The sequence below is a fragment of the Glossina fuscipes genome, unplaced genomic scaffold, assembly GCF_014805625.2.
Source record: "Glossina fuscipes isolate IAEA_lab_2018 unplaced genomic scaffold, Yale_Gfus_2 2, whole genome shotgun sequence".
NCBI lineage: Eukaryota > Metazoa > Arthropoda > Insecta > Diptera > Glossinidae > Glossina > Glossina fuscipes.
Window position 1 is genome coordinate 12,857,225 of NW_023998416.1, and position 23,937 is coordinate 12,881,161.

Consider the following 23,937-nt stretch of genomic DNA (forward strand, 5'->3'; position numbering starts at 1 on the left):
TACAAAGCAGTTTGAGGCGCAGAAAAAAAAAAAAAACGCAGAAAAGTATGCTCTTTAAAACGAGTACCATAATGTCATTTTTTCATGACTTGGAAAAACATAACGAAGCAAGAAAAAAAAGAAAAAAAAAACAATGAAAGTTAGCTACATAGATAATGTGCGACTATACAATAATATAAATAACTAAGAGTGAACTTTTTTCCCCCTTCCCCACCCTTCACCCATATTATCGTACAATGCAAGTGTACAGTTTTGGCCAAGTGTTTGTGGCATTGTATAATTCTTTAGCGGCCATTGTCATTCAACAAAAATACCTAAAGAAATAAAATGAAAAAAAAAAGGATATATAAAGCATATAAAAATGTGTGTTCGTTAAAGTGATAAACGATATAAGAACAAAAAAAAAAAGAAAAGAAAAAAAAAAAGAAGGAAACAATATCAACTGTTTTAGCCCTTTTATAAAACCAGACTAAGAAGAAGATAATAAAAAAATGGTGCCACAGCTTGACTGTTGCTTTATCCCGGATTATATATATATGGAAGGCTTTAAAAATCTTCCTTCTTTCTTCACTTAAACTTTTTTATGCCTAAGGCTAACACTCTTGTTATGGGACTTTTCCTTAAAAGTAATTTCTGTCTGATGCTTATTGAAGACCTTTTAACATTTCTTTGCTTTTGTAGCCATTAATTTGTTTTGTTTTTATGCAATGTTGTTAAAAAATTGTGATCTTTTTTGCATTGCGGAACCTTTGTAGGTATAAAACGCCAATGAAGCCTAAAATCCCTTACATAAAATGGATTTACATTATAAGACTTCGAAGTAAATATTGAAACAAAAAAAATCACGGAGAAAAGCACAGCGAAAAGACAAATTGAAAAAACAAATTATAAAAATAATGTGGAGCTTATTCAAAAGATTAGTGTTCCAGCGAATGGATAGGAGCGAAAACTTTTAAATTAATTTTTATAAACTTCTGGTTTTTGTTATTAAATAACTTTTAGGAAGACTTTTTTCAGCAGTGTTTTTTTGTTTTTATCAAATATAGTAAAATTTAAAGTTAATTCTTTAATTCATATGTTTAACGATAATAATGATGGAGCAGGACAGTTTTTGTATGAAGAAAAAGTAAACACACTGTAGGCTAAAACCATTAAATACCCTGCTACACCCAATCTACAATTATTCATATAAAGGCTTTTCAATATAAGGCGTTGTATGGTGAGTGGTCAAGCAAGTGGCCCGATGCAAACCATTATAACGAGTGTTCGTTTTCGGACTAAAACACGTAGGTGTAGCAAATTTCATTAAAATGTTCAAAAAAATTGTGTCCTCTAAGTTGAAGAAATTAGGACGGACGGACAGACCTAAATTAATTCAGAACGTGTTTCTGGGTCGATTGGCATTATGTGAGCTCGGTCTATCTCAAGTCTTTCCGGGTGCTGCATACGTATAGAGCACACTTAATATACGATTATACCAGAAGTGGTGCATCATATGCCAATGAAGCCTTGATTCGAAAAAAGTTTCGCTTATAGTGATGAAGTACGTTGATCAAGTTTACGTGTTCGGAGACGATTAAGTGTTTTTACATAAAGTATTCCTCGTCTTGCAAGAAATAAGCTAAGAATTATTACGCGTTTTCCTCTGCTTGTGTAGGCTCCGTTGGTTGTAGTTTTCTATCGCTTTTGAAATTTTATACATTCTCTCACAAGTAAAAGAAATTTTTAAAAGAAGTTTAGTCGCTGGGTAGACAATAGGCGCGATTAAGAATTCCCTGTCAATGTGTTCAAATTTCAAGTTCGATAGAATATTCTCTTTCCATATATATTCACAGAAATGGTTTGGTTGAAATGTAATATATAATCTTTTTTATATAAATGTATCAAAAATATAAATTCATCTCCCCTTGTACGTCTCCTGAATAGTTTTATACAATTTTTATAGGCGTGGCATTCGATTTTATCCTATTTTCAAAAAAAAAAAGAATATTCTCTTTCCATATATATTCACAGAAATATATATGATAATATACAAATAACTAAGTATTTGCGTAAAGAAAACGCTACTGCGTGTTTGGTGAGATTAGAAAGAATTCACCTATAGCAGGGGTGGGCAACTTTTTTCATCAACAGGCCAATTTTAATTTTCATAACCCAGCAGAAGAGCTACAACAAAAAGGCGGCATTCTGCATCAATTTTCCTTCTTCTTTCCTTCTAAGAGACAAAGAAAAACACACTTGTTAGTTGCACAGCTAAGCCGATAATGAAGGTAGATACAATCCATTCGCAGCATCAATATGTGCGAGAAAATGATATCAAGTGTGTGCAAAGGCAACATGAGTCCATCTTAAATTTAATTGCATTAAACGTAATTTTCAGGGGATCAAGGTATCAAAACTATTGTAAATACTCTAACGTTTGTATTTTATTATAAATATTTATATTTATGTGGGTATAAATGCACACATGGTTATGTGGAAAAACGTTCAGAGATAGCGTTTGATCTTATATATTGGGCGGTAATAATCAGATTGCGAAGCTCATAAGAAAGATCACGTTTTAGTTTAAAATTCGATTGTGTGCAAAGCTAATGGAAAAATCAATAAAATTTCGCTTTGGTCGTAGCTGGGGTGAGTGCCCAGTCAGCAAAGAGATTCTAATTGCTAATTGGGCACACATTTACAAGGCTGCGCCCATCCATTTTTTCTGAACGTCATCATACCATATAAACAGAGGCGAAGAAGAAAGGGTTTAACTAGTTTTTCAAAAAACTTATTTGAAACTGTCCATCAAGAGAAAATGTTTTAAAAAAATTCTGAAATTGTTTTTGGGAAATGGTTCGATATCTTTTTACAATATTCTTAAGAGCTTAAAAATTCAATTTTATATTTAGTCTTAAGTTTTTTTTTAAGAAAATAGATCCGACAGTTTTCGCTGCTAGTGCTCATCATACTTTAGGGCCAGAATTCATTTAAATTTTATATTTTCATTCTAATTTTCGTTTCACTGAAATCAGTTTTCATTGACTCAAAATATATTCAAAAATTAAATATGCGGTTTAACAATTTAGTGGAAAAGTTATTTCACAAATTTTAACATTTTCTAATCACTTTTCCTTCGAACTTCCAAAGCGCATAGTTTCGCAATATTTTGTAAAACGAATGCAAATAAGTTTAGCTGCAAATTTGATATTGTGCCGGAAATATACAAGAAATACAAGTTTAGTGTTTGCAAATTTAATTTAAATAATTCGATATGATATCTTATCTAAAGAGGTTGCCAGCATCACACATCACTATTTTCGTTGTAAATTTAAAAGGGAACTTTGTTCGTTTAACCTTTCGTTACAACTTTCTTTTAGAAAGTTTGATATTTTTTTTTTTTTTTTTTGTGCTACAAAAGATTCAACTTTGACTACGAAAATTTGCTTAATGTCACACAATAATAATAATAGGAAGACATCTTATATAAGAAGTTTCCATAAATAAAATAAAAGAAAAAAAAAATTGGGAATCAAATTGAACTTAAGGATAGATCAACTAATTAATAAATGTGATATTAAAATATTGGCAGGCAGCATATGCAGAAGGGAACGGTGTCAGAGATACTTCGCATTTCGTCCTTAATTTTACCATTTTCTTATAACGGATCATACCACGACGTGATTCTCAGTCACTTATGAGATTCCTTAAAATAATTAAAAGGCTATTGTTGTTCTTTGTAGTGTAAAGTTATTTGTTTATCCAAAATGCTATTTATATAAATGTAAAATATTAGATTAGATGTGTTTTTTGATTTCGAATTATACGAAACTAAAAAAAGAACCTTCTTCCTACAATCATAAATTCAATGCATAAAATTTAATTAAGTTCATAGCTCGTGAAGAAATTATCAAGAGCGATACTGCGGTTATTATTCTAAAATAGTTCTTCAATGTGGGTCTGCCGATTGGGTTCTTGCCGTCCAAAATACGGTATACCTTTCCGGCTGTGTGACTGTGAGTCACCTCGTGGTATAATAACTCACATTTTGTGAAAATGGCTTTGGATATCGAACCTAATTCAAATTTACAAAGACTTTCTTGTTTAGTCTTAACTGACTTTTTTAGTCAGAAAAATAAATTCTAAGACTGAAGCCCTAAAAGCACTAGTATATATATAAGCCTCCCAGCTATATTGAAAACTCTACTGTACTTGAGAGTTGAATCCACGACCATTAAGTTGTTAGCTGAGAGCATTTTCCTGCTCGGCCACTAAGGCAAAGAAAAAAACCTTTCATTGGAAATCCATTGTGAAGTAAACGAAAAATTTAAGTTGAAATTCTAGAAAGCACATAGTGGTAAGATTAGGACTAATAAACAATTCTATTTATTAAGTACACAAATGAAGTAAGGAACGTACCTTTCTGCAAGAGTTTCATAAAAAATGTATTACAAAAAAGTTGAAGGCATTAAAATAGAAGGGAAACAATAAGAGAGAAAAGTTTTGAAGTGTTGTAGAAAACAAATTATTAGGTCGAACAATAAGTAAATTCCGTTTTTTTATCAGACATTTATTTTGTTCTTATTGAATAATAAAATTAGGTTGATTGTGAGGCATTCAACCTTTTCGCTACACCTCTTGTTGATTGACGTGGATTTTGCTTCAATATTATCTTTAAAAAGTGGTCGTGAAAGTCGACAGAACGTTCCAACTTTTAAGTTAGTATTTCTTTGCTTAAATTCTCAGACCACTATACGTCGAATATGCATTTTTTGACTTTCCATTTTGGAGGTTAAAAGACCAGTTGAATGTAACACGCACCACATAAAACAGTTGACAGCAGATTAACTGAATCCTTATCTTTAGAGTGAAACTAAAAACTCTTTTGTTTCTATGACCAATAGCGGATAAATACGGACAATAGATCCTCCCTAGCTTGCATCGGAAGTTACTTACGACTCGACATAATAGTTCAAATCATTGTCAGACTTTTCATTTAAAAAAAAAGATCCATTTTTAATTTCTCATAGATTCCTTAAATTTAAGGAAAAATAGTTTTAGAAAAAATAAGCCAAACACAGACCAGCTTTATTCAGAGGCCTACAATATGTTCGTGTATACGTTTTCCGTCATACAAGTCATATTTTCAATTGTCACGTTAGTGCTGCAAATCCCATTAAGTAAATTCAAACAACTTAGTAAATATTTGAAGCCATAACTCTTCCAGCAAAGGTTTGACAAATGTCCATAAGCAAAAGGAAAAGAAAATGGAAAATAAACGAACTGAAGCTAAAACTAAATGAAAGACTTCTCTTCTGGTAAAGGAATGTAACCCATGATCACGCATGAAAAGCATAATTTTTAAAGCGATTTATTACAAGGCTTGCGTTTAAATGTGACATAAATTTCCATGGAAATGGAAGAACATTCATTTGAAAATGTAAGCACGCACTTGAAGAAAAAGCACGCAAATGAAAAATATTTAAAAATATTTTACAGTTTTATTTTAATTCGTATTAAACAAACAATTCTTATATTAAATTGATTTCACTTAACGAGAATGGTATGACGGTATGTTAGCTAATGCAGTGGCACATCAATTCGAAAACTATAGTAATAGCCAAGCAGAAAATAATATATTTAAACAAATATTTTGCAAACGCAAAACGCAAAACGCAAAACGCAAATGAATATCTCCTTAAATGCCTTTCATTTTTATCCATCTATTCGTAATAGTCGTAGTTATCTTCTGTTCTTGTTGTCCGCACTGTCTGCTGCTGCTGTTATTCCCTACGTTACTTAAGCGTTTGTGTGTAAGAAAGCTTTGAGTTTATTTATTTTCTTGAAACCATCTCTGAGGAGGATGCTGGCATACATACCGGCATTGGAAAGGAGATTGACTCAGTTTTAATTTCCCTTACAGAGATATTTAATCTTAAATTTTTGCTCTTTTGTTTTTTTTTTTTTTTATTTTACTTTTAAAAATTTTTTTTTTTTTTTTTTTTTTTTTTATCTAACTATATCTTCTTTGGAAAGATTTCACAAATATTTGGTGTTAAAAGGTCTATTAAGTTGCTTTATGGTGAACTCTTTTATTGCCTTTTTTCACAAGCTACAAACGTAATGGCATTTCCTTAAACTGTTTAATTTCTTATACTATTATTATTGTATATCTATATTATTTGAAGATATATTTTGTTTTTGCAGTCTACACAGCTTGCGGTGCAGGGTTTATTAACTTGTTGCGCTTGTATGTAACAAGCAGAAGGGCTTAAGATAGACCAACGCTTTGTTATACCGATCGATTCAGAATCGTAATATGAATTGATCTAAACCTGTCTGTCCATCTGTCTCTCTGTCCGTCTGGTGTATGTTCATGCAAATTTTGGTTCAAGCTACTGTTCGCAATTTTTGGGATATTTCGATGAAATTTGGGACGGTGGCCCAAGGACGAACGCTATTGAAACTGATTTGGACTGGTTCCCTCGGAAAAGTGAACACTCCCCACATAACGCCCTATTCTGAAAAGTCCTTATATTGACAAAATTTTCAAAATTTCTTCGAAAACGTGGCTGAGTAGTAGTTTTTGCATATTCTAAATATGGTATGAAGACTTTGGATCGGCTAGGCTTGAATCTCTCTCATATGTAGCGATAATTGAAGTTCACACGACAATAAGGTATAATTTTCATCGTGAAGCACTGAACAATTGTAACTTAACATAACAAAATTAACTGTGCCAAAGTTAGACCATCTCGTCGATTTTTTGGATCCTATCCTACTAATGATTTTCATGAAAATTGATCGTTTGTAGAAAATAAACGCCGAAGTTTTAACAAGTGATGATGAAAATTGACCCATAATATTATAGTAATTTCGTACAATAATAAACTCTACAAAGTTTGGACTATCTACGCCTATTTTTGACAAGGATTAAACCTACATGTTTTCTCCTAAAAACGCACACGAAAAATATGATTTTATATAGAAACAAGACAAAATTTCGTGTTTTATAATAAAAATAAAATTAGGATATTTAATGCGTCATTGCCCGACTATAATGTTCTTACTTATTTTGATATAGAGTTAGTATACGCCAGGTCGTAATAAAATCAAAGATGTTGTTTAACTTTCGAGTGGCAGACCTACTTAATACAGTTTTCAAAATAAGGTGCTAGATGGGTATCGAAACGATGGTCCGACCCGAACCATTTTCAATAGTATTGGCGCTTGAGCCAAAAGACGTCGGCATAAAATGTCCGAAGAATATCTCAAACTTTGCGAGCTATATGACGTGGAACACAGGAAAAGAAGACCGAAGAAGGATAGGCAAGCCAAAATCGACTCCGAAAGTGATGTAATAAACTGTGGGTCTATCTCCAGTTCTACTGGGTTTGCAAATATCCGCAAAATCCCAGGATGTCCTTCTCAAGATTCTTCCTTATTCTCCTTCCCCGAAGTTCTTTTCCTAGTAGGCACCCACCTGACAAGAAAATGTGTAACCCAGTAACCGAATTCAACATCAGCTCCAAAAACTTCATCTCAAACTTTCACGTTGTTAACAGAATCTATGAAAGCTTTCGAATCGCCCTCAGCCTTGTAAATATTCGGCGCTCGTTTTCATAAAGGTACGCTAGGATATTTTTGCATGGAAACACTTAAAAAAAAAAAAAAAACATATTCTAAAAGCATCTGTCAGTGTGTGGGAGATTTTAGACATCAACAGATCAGGCGGCTTCCTAATACAGATTCATTTAACACAGGTGGTAATTTTGGAGCGTTTGAGCAAACACCGATATTTTAAAGAGAAAATTTCTTTTAGGTAATGAATGTTTTCCCATTATTTACTTCAAAGAGTGTAAAGCATCTATTAGGTCAACAAAAAACATTTTATTTTCTGAAAAATATACAGTGCAAGTTACCCTATAAGCGTACATTTCCGCTCATTACACATAGATAGACGCTTTGCTCTTCTTTTAAATGCAACAAACACAACTTGCAAACACAACAACTTGCTATCTTGGATAGTTGCCGTGTACGTCATGCAATTAAGCAAAGGAAAACAATTTTTAAGCGCTGCATTCAGTGATGAATGCATTCAAGGACTAGATTACATAGAAAACGTGAAAATAAAAACAACGAAGTAAAGGCGATAAGTGTAACAGTGTTACATAGGGTTTTATTCCTCTTATTATATCTCTTTCAATTTCTCCTAATGAAGATAGATAACTAAAATGTTGTGTAAATGATCCCTATACAGAACTGTTTCGTAGTTTTGGGCGCTACTTAATAGTATTAGATGATTACCGATGAAAACACAATTTGCAAGCAAAATCTTTTCATCTCGGCAATCGTGAAATTCATTATATAATAGCTCAATAAGCGTTGCAATAAACACAAACATGTCATTAGTTGTCATTGAAAAAACAGCCATCCTTTGTACATCATCAACGACTTATTTTGCGTAGTACTGTTCATGCATTCATCTCTTAAAGAGGAGAATATATTTTGTTAGTTCGCAAAAGCAATATCAGATTAATATTCAAGAGAACAGCTTTCATCGAAAAAAGCAGCGTCCATCTGTACGTCCCTAGTCGTCCATAGGAATTTTCAAATCATATATCAGAGCATAGGAAAAGCACGTTTCCGACGAAAGATAAACTCTATGAGGTCAAGATAAACCCAAAAGCCATACGCAACTATTTTCCTTTTAATTTAAAAATTCTTGTTAATAGTACGTGTTTTTCTATTTTTCTATTTTTCACTTTTTTTTTTTTTTTTCTTTTTTTTAAAGAGTAACTTAAATATATCGAGAGGTATACAAATACATTTTGGTAAATTGACACAACACTTTCTTTGACATTGACATGATATTTCAAAAAAGTGTAATCCTTAAATACGCACATACATTACCAGAGAGATAGGAGAATGCCATCAACACTTGACTAATAGTGAAAAGTTTATTTTGTTCCTTTTCCTATCCTCTGCACAAGTTTTGTGGTATTTGCACAACAAATTCATATAAACTTGCATAATCGAAATGCAGTCTGAAAAGGATCGAAATGTTTAACAATAGCAGATACATAAAAGAAATTTAGAAAAACTTGTGAAAAAAACAAAATTTTTTTTTCGAAATATTTGCTCTCAATCTTAGATTAAGTTGTGTTTGCTAAATTTTATCTGCTTGCTTTGACATACGAAAGAGAACATAATATCTATGTATTGGCGTATGCAGTAAGGTTTAAGGGAAAAGAAAAAAGAAAAAACTTAGAAATGGAAGAATTTTTTCATTTAATTTCTTTGAGTTGATGGAGCCATAATGATGTTATCAAAAAAGTTTGAATTTTGCACACCAACCACCAGAAAATTGATATTAGAAATACTTTTAAATTCCAAGAAAGAAAATGACATTCGGCCGTAATCGAATATTTTACACCCATCACAGTTTGTGATCGACTAATAATATATAGAGACTTTATGTACTCTCTGAAGCTTCTTATTTTGAACAAAGAATGAAATTTTAATATTTTATAATATCGAAAATTTGTATATGTGTTGCAGAACCACCAATACAATATAAGTGCAAATATTTGTTGTATTTGTTGTACTTCATAAGTAAAGAGGAAAAAACAAAAATTTTTTATGCAGACTTTAGGTAGGCAGACAAATAGGCCGACGGACGGACGGACATCCGCAAACTGATTTAGAGTTTTGTGCCAATCAAGATGGGGTCTCTGAGGCATCCTTTCGGTTGTTGCAAACGTTCTGACAACACCAATACATTCCTTATCGTTCGGTGATGGGTATAAAAATAAAAATTTGTCGAAATCATTGAACTGAAATAATGTATTTCGAAACCACTTAAGAGCAGGTTTGTTTTTCGATTTAGTATAACTTTTAAGGTATTATGCTAACATACTACATATATATCGTTTGTCAAGGCAGATAATATTAACACAATATCTTTAAAATGTACAATTATTCTTTTTTTTATTCTATTGCTACTGCACGCGAGAGTTAATTGTTTTAGTACGGTATGCCAAAAAGTATAACAAATTTTATGTCTCTTTCGGGCACAGGCGGAAAATGCTAATTGTACTTAAAGGAAGAAGCCTACAAGTGTATTCTATATATATATATATATATATATATATTTGTTAACGCTTACTTAAGCACATTATTATTATTATTTTATCTTTCTCTCACTATGGGAATCGCAATCCTTTGTTTTTGCTCACTTCCTAAGGTTGGCCTGCTTTTCCTCTGAGGGCCAGTCAGTGCTTGCTTCTTTTGTTGAATTCAATTTAAATTTACATTTTAATTACGAGAAAGAATAATTTCTTCTTTTTTTTTTCGCTTTAACTTCATTTCTTCGATTCTTCTTCACACTAATCTGCTGGCGTTGGGAAGAAAACAACTCTTCTCTCTCTAATATGCCACATTTTTTTGTTTTGTTTTTATGCAAGTTTGATATTAAAGTCTGCACTGCACTTGTGCGCTGTAACGTTTCTTTTTTAGTTGCTGATTAATCCGGAAAGTTATTTAAATTTATTAGCCATGTGTTGTAAGTTATGTAATTAACTGTAAAATGTGTTGGGGAAGTAATGAGAATTTTTTAGTGAGATTTCTAAATTATATTTTCGTTGCCTATAAATTTCTTTTTACAACACACAGAAGTACACCTTGGAAATGCTGTAAAAATATATGCATCCTTAGAGACTAAGACGATTTGGATAAGATCACGGGGTCGGGAAAATTGCAATTGGAAAATCAAAATACTTCACATTTTTCCTTTCTTCATGATCACAGATAAAATCCGAAAAGAAACACACATATTTACAAAAACTATTTGAAGGGAAAGTAGGCACGATTAGCCCACATGTCGCTCTATTAATATAAAATTTTATACAAATAACACGTTACTCAATAAGTTCGCGGGATGAGCATATGGCTTTTTGAATAATACCAATCTTTACCATTTCACCACATTCCCACTATTGTTCTACAAGTTACTGTGGTTTTAGTGATTCTACCTTTCTCTTTGTTAAACAGCGAAAGAGTCTGGGGTTTGTGTGTGGTGTCACACACTAAAACAACGATAGCTTTTGAACTTGGAACGGTGAGATTGTCAAGAAAATTTGAACATTCCGTTCGGGGATTGCTGCTATCTAAACATCATACATCTGTATATCATTTCTCAAACTTATTGAGTGAACTGTTACACGTTTTCCAAGGATTCATCCTTCGCGCCATTCATTTCAGAATAGAAAATTCATCAAGGGGCTTTGCTTTCAAACTTGAAAGCTGAGATTCTGAGTTTTCTCTTCAATATTTAGCTTAAGAAATTGTCAAATGAAATACGAAATCTAAAAATCATAAGGATTAGCCTATAATCCTGCGATCCTTTGAGCTTATTGAACGACATATTATTTCGTAATTACATATGTTTTTACGTTTGTAATGATGAGAGCTTTAAGAGATTCCTCTCTTACCCTCAATAGTAATCTTATTAGTCCTACGTTGCTTAGCATGATTTTAAAATTTTAATTTCTATTGAGTTTAGGTTTTTTTTTATTCCCTATACACTTATCATTAAGCCGGGCATTCATTCGTTAGTTCATGTCCAGCTTTATATCTGTTAAATGTAAATAAGAAAAGTTTTGCTAAAACTTAACTTATAAGATGCGGACGCACAACAAGCATTAATCATAGTAGTATTTTAATTTACTTTTATTTACTTATATCCATTTTATGAAGAAATTTTGGAAAACATTTCAAAAGTCTATGGTAAATATACCCATGAGGAAACGACATCTTTGACGAGAGCTTGAGTTGACATTTAATTAGAGAGGCAAAGTGTTTCATAGCAATGTTCATGTTTTTAAAGAGCTTCACTTTTGTATGTTGTATGTTATCACTTTGAGGAATAACGACTTGAAAAAAATGTTCATTAAAAGCCACTCGTGTCTCGTTTCCCAAAAAGAGATCGCTAAAGAACAAACTTAATTTTATTCTCTTGTGTGTTTTCGAACAACAAGATTTATGAAAATCATAAATTTTAGTCACAGCTTTTCAAAGGGTTACACTGCTCGCTACATGACATAGACAAAGAATAAAAAAAAAAAAAAAAAAACAACCTAAATATGTGTAAGAACTCGAAAAGTTAAGAAAGAGTCATGCAAAAGTAATGAAATAATGAAATTTTGTTAAAAGGATAATAGAAAAATGTGAGCAACTTAAGCAGTAATCCCCTTGCAACATGCCATCGTGAAAATCATGCTTGATAATGTGGAAGAACTAAAAAAAGATCTACAAAATGTACAACCACAACAACGACAGCAAACCATCTATTTAAACACCAACAATAATTACGACAAAGAACATAAATACTGGCACCAAAAACGAAAACATCAATTCGTCAGTGCATATAACTCGCAACAAGAGCAGCGGCAAAGCGTTATTACAATATTGAAAACTTCTATACATGAGAGAGATTGTGTTGGTTTTATAGCAGGCAACGTTAAATGTAGACCTCATTCTGTCACTCATGGCATAACTGCACCAGTAGACAATGTGACCACAACAAACTATAGACCGACCATCTCAGACACAAATAGAAGCCATCATACTCTGCCAAGTTATAGACCTAAGGCAAAAGGTTTGAAGCGTCAGACCGTACATGAGGTTTCCAGACAGATAAACATTGCGAGTAAAGGCAATTTAGAAAATTCATCAAATATGCAAAAATCATCAAGTACACCGAAAGCCGCCAATGGTGGCAGCACTGCCAGTAAGGAGAAACCTCAAAAGTTGCGTTTGTCTAATAAAACCTCAGCAGATCGCAATGCCAATAATTCAAGCATTTCGCCCACCTTTACCTCAGCCGTAGGAGGTACTATTAGTAAAAGCCGTAATAATAAAAAATGCAACCATTGTAGTACAAATAAATTGTCCTTTAATAATTTTGAGGATGAGAATTATATGGAATTTGAATTCTTCCCTAATGAAGCAACCAATCGAGAGACTGCAGAATTTACTGAACTATTTTGTGATTTTCCCGTCAGCTATGATACTACGCATGTTTTGCATGGAAAGGATGAAGATTCGAACCATCTAAGAACACTGCCTTCTTATCGGGAACCAGCCCCACCTACACCTCCACCGCTATCGCAATTACCTTCACGTAGTTTACTAAATCAAACTGTTTCCGTTTCCTGTCCTTCAACACCGTCACGCGGCAAAGTGGTGTTGAGTAAGAAGGAACGCAAGGAACTCATTAAATCAAATAAATTGAAGAATATACAAACTTCCGGTAGTGCCTCTAATATTGGAGGCCTACAAAGTGCCGAGACTAACAGTATTCCCAGCAATCCGTACAAAGGAAGAGTAACCGAACTTAAAAATTGTATTGCGCGAATCAATTCCAAAGGTTTGTTTGCTTCTTTACATCGAAGCTCTCAAAAATCTCTAAACACGCAAACCAGTGCAACTGAAGAACAAAATTCCTCTACCGAAGTCTCACCACCGCCACCTGCTCCTGAAAACAACCCACCTTCCTCAAATGTTGCCAATAACAACGAAGCTGATTACTCGGAGAAATTAAAAAACCTACCAGTACGTCAGAGAAAAGTCCATACCTCGCACATGGATAATTATTGTCTGTTCGATCCTTTGGATTTTGTTAATGAAAAAACTTTAAAAAGATCAACCCCCGAATCTATGATTATGGATATAAACGCTCAGTCTCTTAATCATAACTTAAGAGATCCCCTCTTCAGTTCACGGCAGCATTTAACATTTAGTGAAGAGGAAGATTTAGTGCCGGAAATTATTTATAACGTAAACATTGAAGACAATAATGAACAATTGAACGAAAAAATTGAAATATCTATAAAAAACTTTGAACACCACAATTACTTCGTTATAGATCCGCAGGAATTGAAAGACGAGCCGTTAGTTGACATTGGCATACCAAATCCATTTAGCAACGAACAATTTGTTCAGGCTCAACTATTGTCTGCTCAACATACTTATGTGAACAATTTGGAAAATATGGAAAATATGAAAAGTTCTGAAAGTCTCGATAAACTTATAAACGACGATTTCGAAGCCGCAACGAGCATGTCCAATAGTCAGGAGAGTAAGGATACTAACACTACCGCTTCCAATATTACCACCACAAATTCTATCGCTCTAGAAGAATCCTCCACATCTACCAATTCGAATACTTCCTCGTCATCGAATGTCTCGTCGCAAACCGCTTTACAAGGGACGAAAAAAAAATTAACTTTTCTCAATTTATCACCATTTTGCTATCAAAAATCAGTGGAACTAATTAAACATGAGGACCTAGATAACGAGAACTTAAATATTAAATCTCGTGAAAGAGCCATTTCCGAAGTAGTTAGTTTGGATCATGTGTTTCATTTGCAAGAAATGTTAATGAGTGCGGATAATACGAGTAAAGAGAATAAATCGCGTACTGTACCCATAGAATCGAATTACGTATTATTTAATCCCGGTCCGGTACCGAGTCGTAACGTTCAATATAAAGTGCGTAAGCCGCGACCACTATCAACTCACAGCGATGCTGATAGTGGATTTCTAAGTCCTTGCTCACCACCCGATGAATTCTCGTCGTTGAAATTCAATCCGGCGATATTAGTTCTACAGCAGTGCGATAGCGTTCAAGGTTATATTGAGGTAAGTATTAAGAAATTTGTGAGAATATGTTTTAAGAGTGTGAAGAGCAAATTTCTCTCCTTTTTTTTTTGTGCATTTCTTGATTTTGTCAATTTTTAATTGACAGCTTGTTAACATTTCTAGTATTAAGTTCACATCTCCCAGAACAAAAAAAGTACCGCAAGTTTGCTACCTAAATATGTCAAGTCAAACCTACGAAGAAAACCTAGTTCACAAGTAGTCCGTTATTAAATACTTAATAATTTGGTTAAAAACAGCAGAAGCAAGCAATTCTCTAACATGAAATCTGGCCGCTATAGCGGGTGAATTTTAAAGTTCAGAAGGAAACAAACAAATTGAGAAGTGAAAATCGTCCCTGCTTACTGACCAATGCTAGGAAATGCTAGGCTAAGTTAGGCAAAAACAGGATAGAGAAATATTAGATTAGGTGAAGATTGACTAACGATGGCTTTGGGACATGCCCCACCTTCGACATCTGACAAGAGTGAGTACGTTGGGTGTGTCAACTATAACGCAAATCAAAAATGTGAGTTCAGGACTCTGAAATCCTTTTGTTTTACGTAAATTCCATGAGAAGTCCGACTGTTCTTTTGGTGTTCTTCTTCTGTCACGGGCGAAGGTATGTAGGTATTGTGGCGTGTCTCGCTTTCTGAAGAACGAGGTCGCTAAGTTCGGTTAAATTACATTTTGTTTAATTTTGTTGTTGCTAATGAAACATTGAACTGAAATGAAGCTAAGCTCTTGCGATAATTGTTGTCGTTGTTACGTTGACACACTTGAGGTGAATTTTATTTCATTCTCGTGGCAATTGCCCGGCGACAAAGCTAGCAATCGCTCTTGCGAAATTGTTCTAATATTAGCGAATAAGAAGGTGTTTTTAAATAAAAATTGTGATGGTTAAATATTTTTATTCATGAACATCGAAGACTCAACATACCACGTGAACAAGAAATATTCGCACAAGTAATTCCGATTTCTCCGGAGTAGTGAACAGATGAGAGCCATCCCCATTAGATTACCTAATTCGGAGCTGCAAACACAAGTCTCTTGTAAGATATTTTGGTCATGACGGCGAAAGAGATCTCGGTTAGAAATTTCCCACCTCCTAGCAAAGGGTGATGCTTGTCCAAACTATCTTCCATCATTTGAATCATTGACTATTTTTATGTGATTTACTTATTACACGACGTACATAATATTAAAAAATAAAGCTCCTTTCTGCTGTGCTCTACGCTATAGCAAAATTTTCTTTCCTTTGATAAATTTCTCATTAAGAACTTATTGCATACACTTGAGTCGAGCAGCCTTAAGCGAAATGTGATGAACCTGTGATATACGATATCCTACTCGAAAAGCAGAAACTGAAGAAAGGAATTATTGAAATTTTTTTTTTTTTTTTTTAATAAATATACCTTTCCACCCCACTGAACACTTTCTCATTAACTTAATTTAATAAAATCAAATGTCTTTTCATTTTTACAACTTTTAGTTTTTCAATCGTGTGTTGTAAATATTGTTAGTTGTTAAAACAATTTTTACGTTTACACTTAACGTAGAGCATAAAATTTGTAACCCATGACTCCAATATCATCCCCATTACTGTTGTCAGTACATGTCAGGTATCATTAACACTTTTACTCAGTATAGTAAACATTAATGTTGAATGAAAACAACGCATTCAGTCGCATTGCTCGCCCTCGCCTTTATGTGCTTCCATTTGTATGTATATAGTTCCTTACCCGCGTCTATCACCCTATGGATGACATTTTGTCATCAGCAATTTTCTAACAGTTGTAAGTTCACGAACGCTTCCTTGACTGGCAGTGTAATGGTTGCGTTTCTTGTTTTTTTTTTTTTTTTTTTATTTTCCTTTCTTGAGTTCTTGATGAGTTCAATACATAAGCTAAGGAAGGCGAAATGGCATTCTTGGCGTTATTGAAACAATTTTAATTTCATTTTGCAAACTCTGAAGGATTTTATTTTGTTAGTGTTTGTTTGGGTGCTTCGCTCTGCGTTGAAACTAATGTGCGCACTAAAAAATGGTGTTAGGGGAAGGCGGCAAGAAATAGGAAACATTACTGCACTTAAACACATCTGTGTTTAAATTCATGCTTTTTGTTTTTGGGAGCGTCTTTCGTGCAAATGCTTTGCTACTTGCTTGCTAACACTCAAGTGCATATGGTATACGCATCGACGACAATATATTTATATGTAATATATGCCCATTGGATGACAAGCAAACTAATGTTAGTAAAATAAATAGCATATTGGCAACAACAAAAATAACAACAACAACAGCAGCAAAAACACAAGAACCAAATAGTAAAGAAAACCAAATAAATACATATTTTACTAACAAGCAACTTATAGCGAAGGGCAACACTCCTCTAAGCTTGTTTAATGAAGCAAGTTGATGTTTTGCGCGCACCGAGCACACCATACGTTTACGATAGTAACGAGTGAAAAACATAGGAAATGTGATGTGTTAAAAAGGCTTGATTTACGTTACACAACGAGAATTGATTGTTCCCCAGAGGGAGAAGGATAACTGTGCCCAACTCGTTCTAAAAGACAGTTTCAAAACTGTGCAAATGTGTATTCATTTGCGAAAAGAAAGCAAGAGCAACTACGATAGCATAAGTGTAGTAATTTCCCACTCTTTTCATATTTCCTCGAAGGCGGTTTTCGTTAGTTTGTTTCGATTTCGTTTTCGCAGTATGTTGACTGGTTTTCATTTATTAAACTCTTAACAATTTCTATCATCCGAAAAATGTTAGCTTATCCTTGATAATACTAAAAACTACATTTTCATGGGGTTTTGATTACTTACTATGACATCGCAATTGGTAAGGGTAGCTAAGTGAGAGCGCAAATAGAATTGGAGAAGGGTAGCTAAGTAGCAGAATGTTGATGAGAAGTTAAGTAACAAGATTGTGATGCTTGGAAGCTTTCATACTTTATAACCATAAGCTGATTAACTCGGTTACATAACATTAAAGATAGAATAAATCTTTCCTTTTTTGTTGGGTTGTTCTTGTTGTTGTTATTATTAATCAAACTTGTGGGGGGTGCTGCAAACCCTTCATATATGCTAAGCTTCTTTAATTGACCTGCTGCTGTTGAATTTTTTATGAAACACAAATTTACTAAAAAACCTTTCTTAAGTGAACACTTATCAATTTTTTTTTTTTTTTTTGTTCAAGAGACATTAATTCAGCAAACACTGACACATTTTCAAGGTTTACTATTATTCGCAGATGGGTCATCTCATCTGTTTCGTAGAAAATGTGCATAGTTGCCTAAGGGAGATCTTCGAACGATAAACTGAATTTATTTCCAAAGTTTCTTTCTTCCCTAATGTGAGGTGAATTACGGTACCAGACGATAGCCCACATTTTGAGTAAAGACAAAAATCTAGACTCGGTACAGTGGGCTAACTTTACGGCAGTGCTAAACTTAGTATTCGTATGATAACATCATAGTCGATAGGTATCTAAGATTCGTCGAACGCCGGATATAAATTTCTTACTTGTTAGCTTGGGAAACGATGTCTCGGCAAAAATTCAGGTATATATATATAAGTAATAAAGAAGAAATATCGCTTGTTTGATTTATGAATTATTGAAAATATTTCTTTCACTTACTCAGAAATTCAAATAGAAGATAAAAGCAAAATATTGTCATTTGCTTGATAAAAAAGGTAGCGAGCGTTCTATATGAGCAGCTTTAATTCGTACATGTCGTGGAATATTTTCCCTTCTTTTCCATTAAGGTAATGGTGGACGAATGTTTTTTTTCAAATAAGTAAGATTTTTGTTACAAGCTTTCAGTCAACAAAAGCTACTTTTAACATAAGCTATCTTTTCATACTTATTATATATATGGAAAAACATCAATTTCCTTTTACTCAAACATTGCCGGTTTCTAATCTATTTTCAATACCTCCTTTTGTAAAAGACACGTGCATGGAGCAACATATAATCCACAATCATCTAAATGCATGCAAATGCTTGGTTACGGTTGCCAATTGGCAAAAAGAAAACAACAAGAACCCGCCCGCTCTATCCCAAGCATACGTACATTACAAAATCTAAATCTTAGTTTGATGTCTATCATAATGAAAATATATATTAAAATGTGAAGTGCGTATGCCATTGTATAACACACCCTTACGCATGTACCAATTATAACTGTTAACCCCTAGAAAAGCCAAACAGCTATATAGACGGTTACACGCATTTTATTATTATTACATTCCATCATGCAAACAGGCGCTAAGTCATTAATGAACAGTCAAACCTTGCGCTTAGAAGCACATTATTCCTAAATGCAAGTGTGATATATGATTTTGCTTTGAACACACTTCTGCGGTGTTGTTTCCTTTTTGACATTTGTAATTTAAGAAAAGGGGATAGAAGAACAAAAAAAAAAAAATTGTTAAAATTGGATTTTTTCAAAAAAAAAAAAATCTTCCTCTTCACACCCTTATCCTTCGTTTTGCGTCAGTAATTTGAAATTTCATTTCTCAGTTAGTTAGCTTAGTTAGGGAATGTTGCTGTTGCTTTTTAATAACATACGTCGTTATTGGTTTAATAAATGTTAAAAAATGTTTTCCACTTTTTGAAAGAACTGCATCAACATTGCTCTCCTCCTGATGGCTGACAAGCATTAATTCTTGCGATCATTGTGTCCACGTGACATTTTGATTTATGACCGCAATAAAATATTTGCCGCCGGATTTATATTACATTGTTATTGTGTTATATAGTTACAGCTAACATTTATATGTAATTATTCTTCTGTAAATTGCACTTTATACCCAAAGATGGACATTGGGTTTGTAACATTCCCAAAATTACAAATTATTGAGTTCAAGGTTTCGCTGTACGCCTGGCTAATGCAAGGTTCTATGGCGATAGTTGTATTGATTTAATGATATGCTTACGATATTTATACCCCTAACCAAATTTTTACTTCTGTCTTGATCAATGTAAAATTCTAAAGCGCTTTAGTTACATTCGTCTACCGATTGATCTCGGAATGTTTTTAAAAGACAAAACAATTCATTGACATTCTTGCTTAGCTTTAGGGAATCATATGCGAAAGTGTGTATCAAAAAGGTCTACCACTTATCAATAAGAGGTACGTGTGTGAAAGTAGAGCCACAAAAGAGCAATAATAGTTCGCTTATCACGCATTTGCTTTTAAATGATGAGCGTTGAAAATTCGTTCATTTTCGTCTTCCTCTTTTTATCGTTGGCCATAACTTGCGATTACATATGTTACATGTTGCTTTTCTTTATGTTTCGGTTGCAACTCTGCTCAGATGTTTGTGGATTTTCTAATTAAAAAATTTCTAAACAAAAGTTTTAGTAAATTTTAATGATTTGTTTTCGAGTTTGAAAAAAGTTTAATAAAATTTCTTTTACAGGAATGCGAACAGAAATCTGGAATGAATCATTTAAGAAGAAATAAAATTGAAATCGGTGTTAAGTCAGGAATCTTTTCAAGCTTTCGAAGTTGCGGTGGTTAAGATTTGAAATGCTAGAATTCCATATGAGTTTATGTGTAAGTGTAACATGCTACGGCCAACCATTAAATGCCCTACACCACTATACATCCATATAACAACTTTTCGAAAGAAAGCGTTCTATGGGAAGTACTTTGACCCGAACCATTTTCGATAACGTTCGTCCTTGGGCTAAGAGAGGTTCCTGCACTAATTTTCATGAAAATATTTCAAAAATTTCGACCTATATGTAGAACACAAACAAACAACGTAAACATATGGACGAACAGACAAATCTAGGTATGATAAAAGGTGACTTTAACTAAAGTCATTCTCGGTGTTCTTCTGCCTCAAGCAAGTAAAACTTGACTGATCCTTTTTTTAATTACTCCTATGATTCTTACTTTAACCACGACTTTCATCAACACATATCGCAATAAAGCCATGGCAAGTCAGCTAAAAGCGGAATGTCTCCTGTTCTCAATAGTTAAGTACTTGTCTCCTACTTATGTGGTATAATTATTCATACTGAGAATAATTTAGATAATAGAATAATGTTTCCTTGCGAAAGAAGCGTACGTGTGCTTTCAATGAGACATAGTACTGCAAGAAGTAACGAAATTCAAATAAAATTAATCTTTTTAAGCATATTTCTTGCATAAATTTATCAAAAAATGTTATCGTCAAAGTAAACATAAACAAAGTTTTCAAAGTCACCTTAACCTCAATTGAATTGAAATGCAATTCTCGAATTAAAGATAAAACAACTTACGTAAGGAGCAATACTCCTCTTCTCGTTCTTTTTTCATTAACTTTTCATTCATCAATCACTACACACCGAATACTTCTTGCTGAAGAAAAAATTTCGTTTTCTTGCATTTTATACTATTCATACCCTACACTACTTGTGGTAGTTGCGCTACAGTATATGTTAAGTTTGCGCGGATGGCCATTAGGCAAATTCATCTATTGTTATAACAATTGATTCAAAATTATTATGTGAATCAAGCTAAGCTAAGCTAAGCTTGTCTGTCCGTTTATCAGTCTGTCTGTCTGTCAGTTTGATGTCAGCCCGTTCACTCTTTTGTTTAATCCACAAATCATAATTTTTAGATATTGCGACAAAACTTACCGCACTGACGTGCTTTGGCCCGAAAGACAAAATCTACTGAAAATTTATTGTATCAGACCACTTCTACGCCTTATTTTGAAAAGTCTTTTTGTATCCAAAAAAATTGTAATTTTTAAAATTCCTCGACATAAAACTAAAGTCTTAAGGCAGTAGCATCTAAGGCCATCAGCTTTATTGAAAATTTTACCTATCTTGATATGTTAGCACAAGACCTTTATATTGTTAAAGAAGACCCTTTGTCTACTCTGCACACTCAGGCGGATGGAACAAATTAAGTCTGCTAAATTGGGATTATGTCAGTTAACGTTCAGAAGCACACTCCAGTATGAGAGCTTTCATGAGAGTGATGCCTTCACATGGAAATAATGTGTAATTTTTGATGGGTTGCTACAAAAAGGAATAGATAAAGTACTGTATGTTATTTGATGGTTGACCTTGCCCAACTATATTTTGACTTGTTTCCTAAAATCCTATTTGCATTTACAAAATCTGAACATTCTTAAGCTATTTGCATTCATTTACTCAATAAATTCTACGGATTTAATTTCGCTCTTGTTGCTACTTAAAAGAAAATTCGTAAGAACTTAAATCGGAAAAACTCATTTTGTATTACACAGTGTAATTCTTATTTGAGTGCAGTCCAATGCAACAGAATTCCTTTTTCAATTTTTCGTTTTGCCATCGTTTTTAGCATATAACTCTGTTTGCACTCAGAAGTTAATGCCGGATTCCTTAGCTCAAGGAGACCATCACAAAAAACAAATGCAAATTTAAAAGCAGTCGGAAAGCTCTAAAATGCTACGTTCCATTCTATTCTATGAAGAGAACGGATTTATTGGGATCTCTTTAAATTATGAAACATTGAATACAGTAGACGATGGGCATGCAATACTCATCGAAACTCTTCTTTGCTCTTTAAATTCGGCAATTTGTAAATGTAAACACAAGCCCACAGCAAAAAGCTACGAGTGAAAATTTTAATATGATTTTTTCAATAACTGTGCTTTATGTATGTATTGTTATTTATTTTGTTTTGTGCTCTTCTTCTTCAAATAAAAGTTATTAATTGAAAAATTGCAAATCGATAGCAACTTTTACACAATTTTTGAATTTCGCAAGCAAAATAGTTACACAAAGTTCCCTAATAAACAAGGGTAGTGTCATCACGGAAATGCCTTTTTTAGGTTATAATAATCATCCGCCTGAGTAGTCGGACAGGCAAAGAGTCTTGACTGACAGCTCAATGGTCATGAGTTCAAATCTCAAGTGCGGTAGAGTTTTCAATAAAGCCGATAGCACTTAGATGCTAGTCCTTTAAGACTTTAGTCTTAGAATTTATTCTGTGGCTAAATTAATAATAATTTTTAATAAAAATTAAAAGAAGTGAAAGATATCAACATGAATTTCCTTTGATTTTAGCTATCAGTTACAGCCATTTTTATTTTTGAAAATGAACCGTCTCTAGTCTTTACACATGGAATATCAATTTTTGCTGCTTTTCCACTCCAAATCTACTCGCATTTCACCAATAACCCGAATGATCTTGGTGAATAAAGGGATATGAGAATTCGAGTAAGTGGTTTATTCGAGTAAGCCATTGCATGAACGTAATGCTAAAATAATTGTAGCAAACTCACATAGACATTTTTATCATTCAGCTTTTCCTCCATTAAATTAATTTTATGACGGGATATATAGCATGCTGCGGCATTTTTTTGAAGCCATATATTGTCTTAGTCGAAACCATCAAACTTTTCACACACAAAGTGAGTGATCGTCTTTCGGCAGCGTTTTCCATTGAGGGTAACTGCAATGCTCTTCAGCCCACCAACCACACCCAACAGTTATTTTTGTGCACGTGAAAGTTTTCTACGAACATCAGATGGTTTTTTTTGAGCACCAATGTGGTAGTAATTCTTATTTATCAAATAATTTAACTAAATATGGCTTCATTCCATGTATGTATCGTTTCCACAAATAATGACAAAGCCCAAACAATATATTGGAAAAACCTTTGATCACCAAAACCTTTCAATCAGAAGTTTATCTTATTTACGATTACTTTCGGACCCACTAAATGATTCATACTATCTTTAATATCAAATTTGAATGATAGTACATTTCAAAAATCTTGCAAGTATAACTGCATGTATTTCTATTCAAAACTTCGTTAACAAAGTCAAAGTTCACCTATTAAATTTTGCAAAGACTCCAGATCAGTTGACAGAAATTCCAAACAATACTTTTGAAGAAGACCATGGAGTTGCATTTTTATGATCTGAGCAAAATTCGCATTGTCATAGGTACTGAACACGGCAGTAAATCGCATAAGATGAAAGCGAAGAAAATCTGTACTTCATGTTATTTGTGTTGAAATGATGAAAGAATAAGTAAATATTACTTCTAATTATATATAGGTTTTTAGTTTGTTTTCTTAGCTTTGTGTTGTATGCGTTTCGTTCATTAGAGTTTGTAATTGAGTTATGCATGTTCTTGTTTTTCTCAATTCTACTGCTTGCAAGAACAGAGTCTTGTTTACATTACAGAAGACGAAGAATTTTTTCTTTTTTTTTCGATTTTCTGATATCCATGTTAACAATCGATTTTCCAC

The 23,937-nt window shown here is 33.3% G+C and overlaps 1 protein-coding gene across 3 annotated transcripts in view; it reads left to right on the forward strand.

The window, feature by feature from the left end:
- The first annotated feature begins 12,100 nt into the window (after positions 1 to 12,100).
- Positions 12,101 to 23,937, forward strand: part of LOC119633982 (protein sickie) — a 320,882-nt gene continuing 309,045 nt past the window's right edge. For all 3 annotated transcript variants that reach the window (XM_038027862.1, XM_038027863.1, XM_038027864.1), the window contains exon 1: positions 12,101 to 14,685. In XM_038027862.1, the coding sequence (XP_037883790.1) occupies positions 12,259 to 14,685 (2,427 nt within the window). In that variant the 5' untranslated portion in view covers positions 12,101 to 12,258. The remainder of the gene's footprint in view (positions 14,686 to 23,937) is intronic.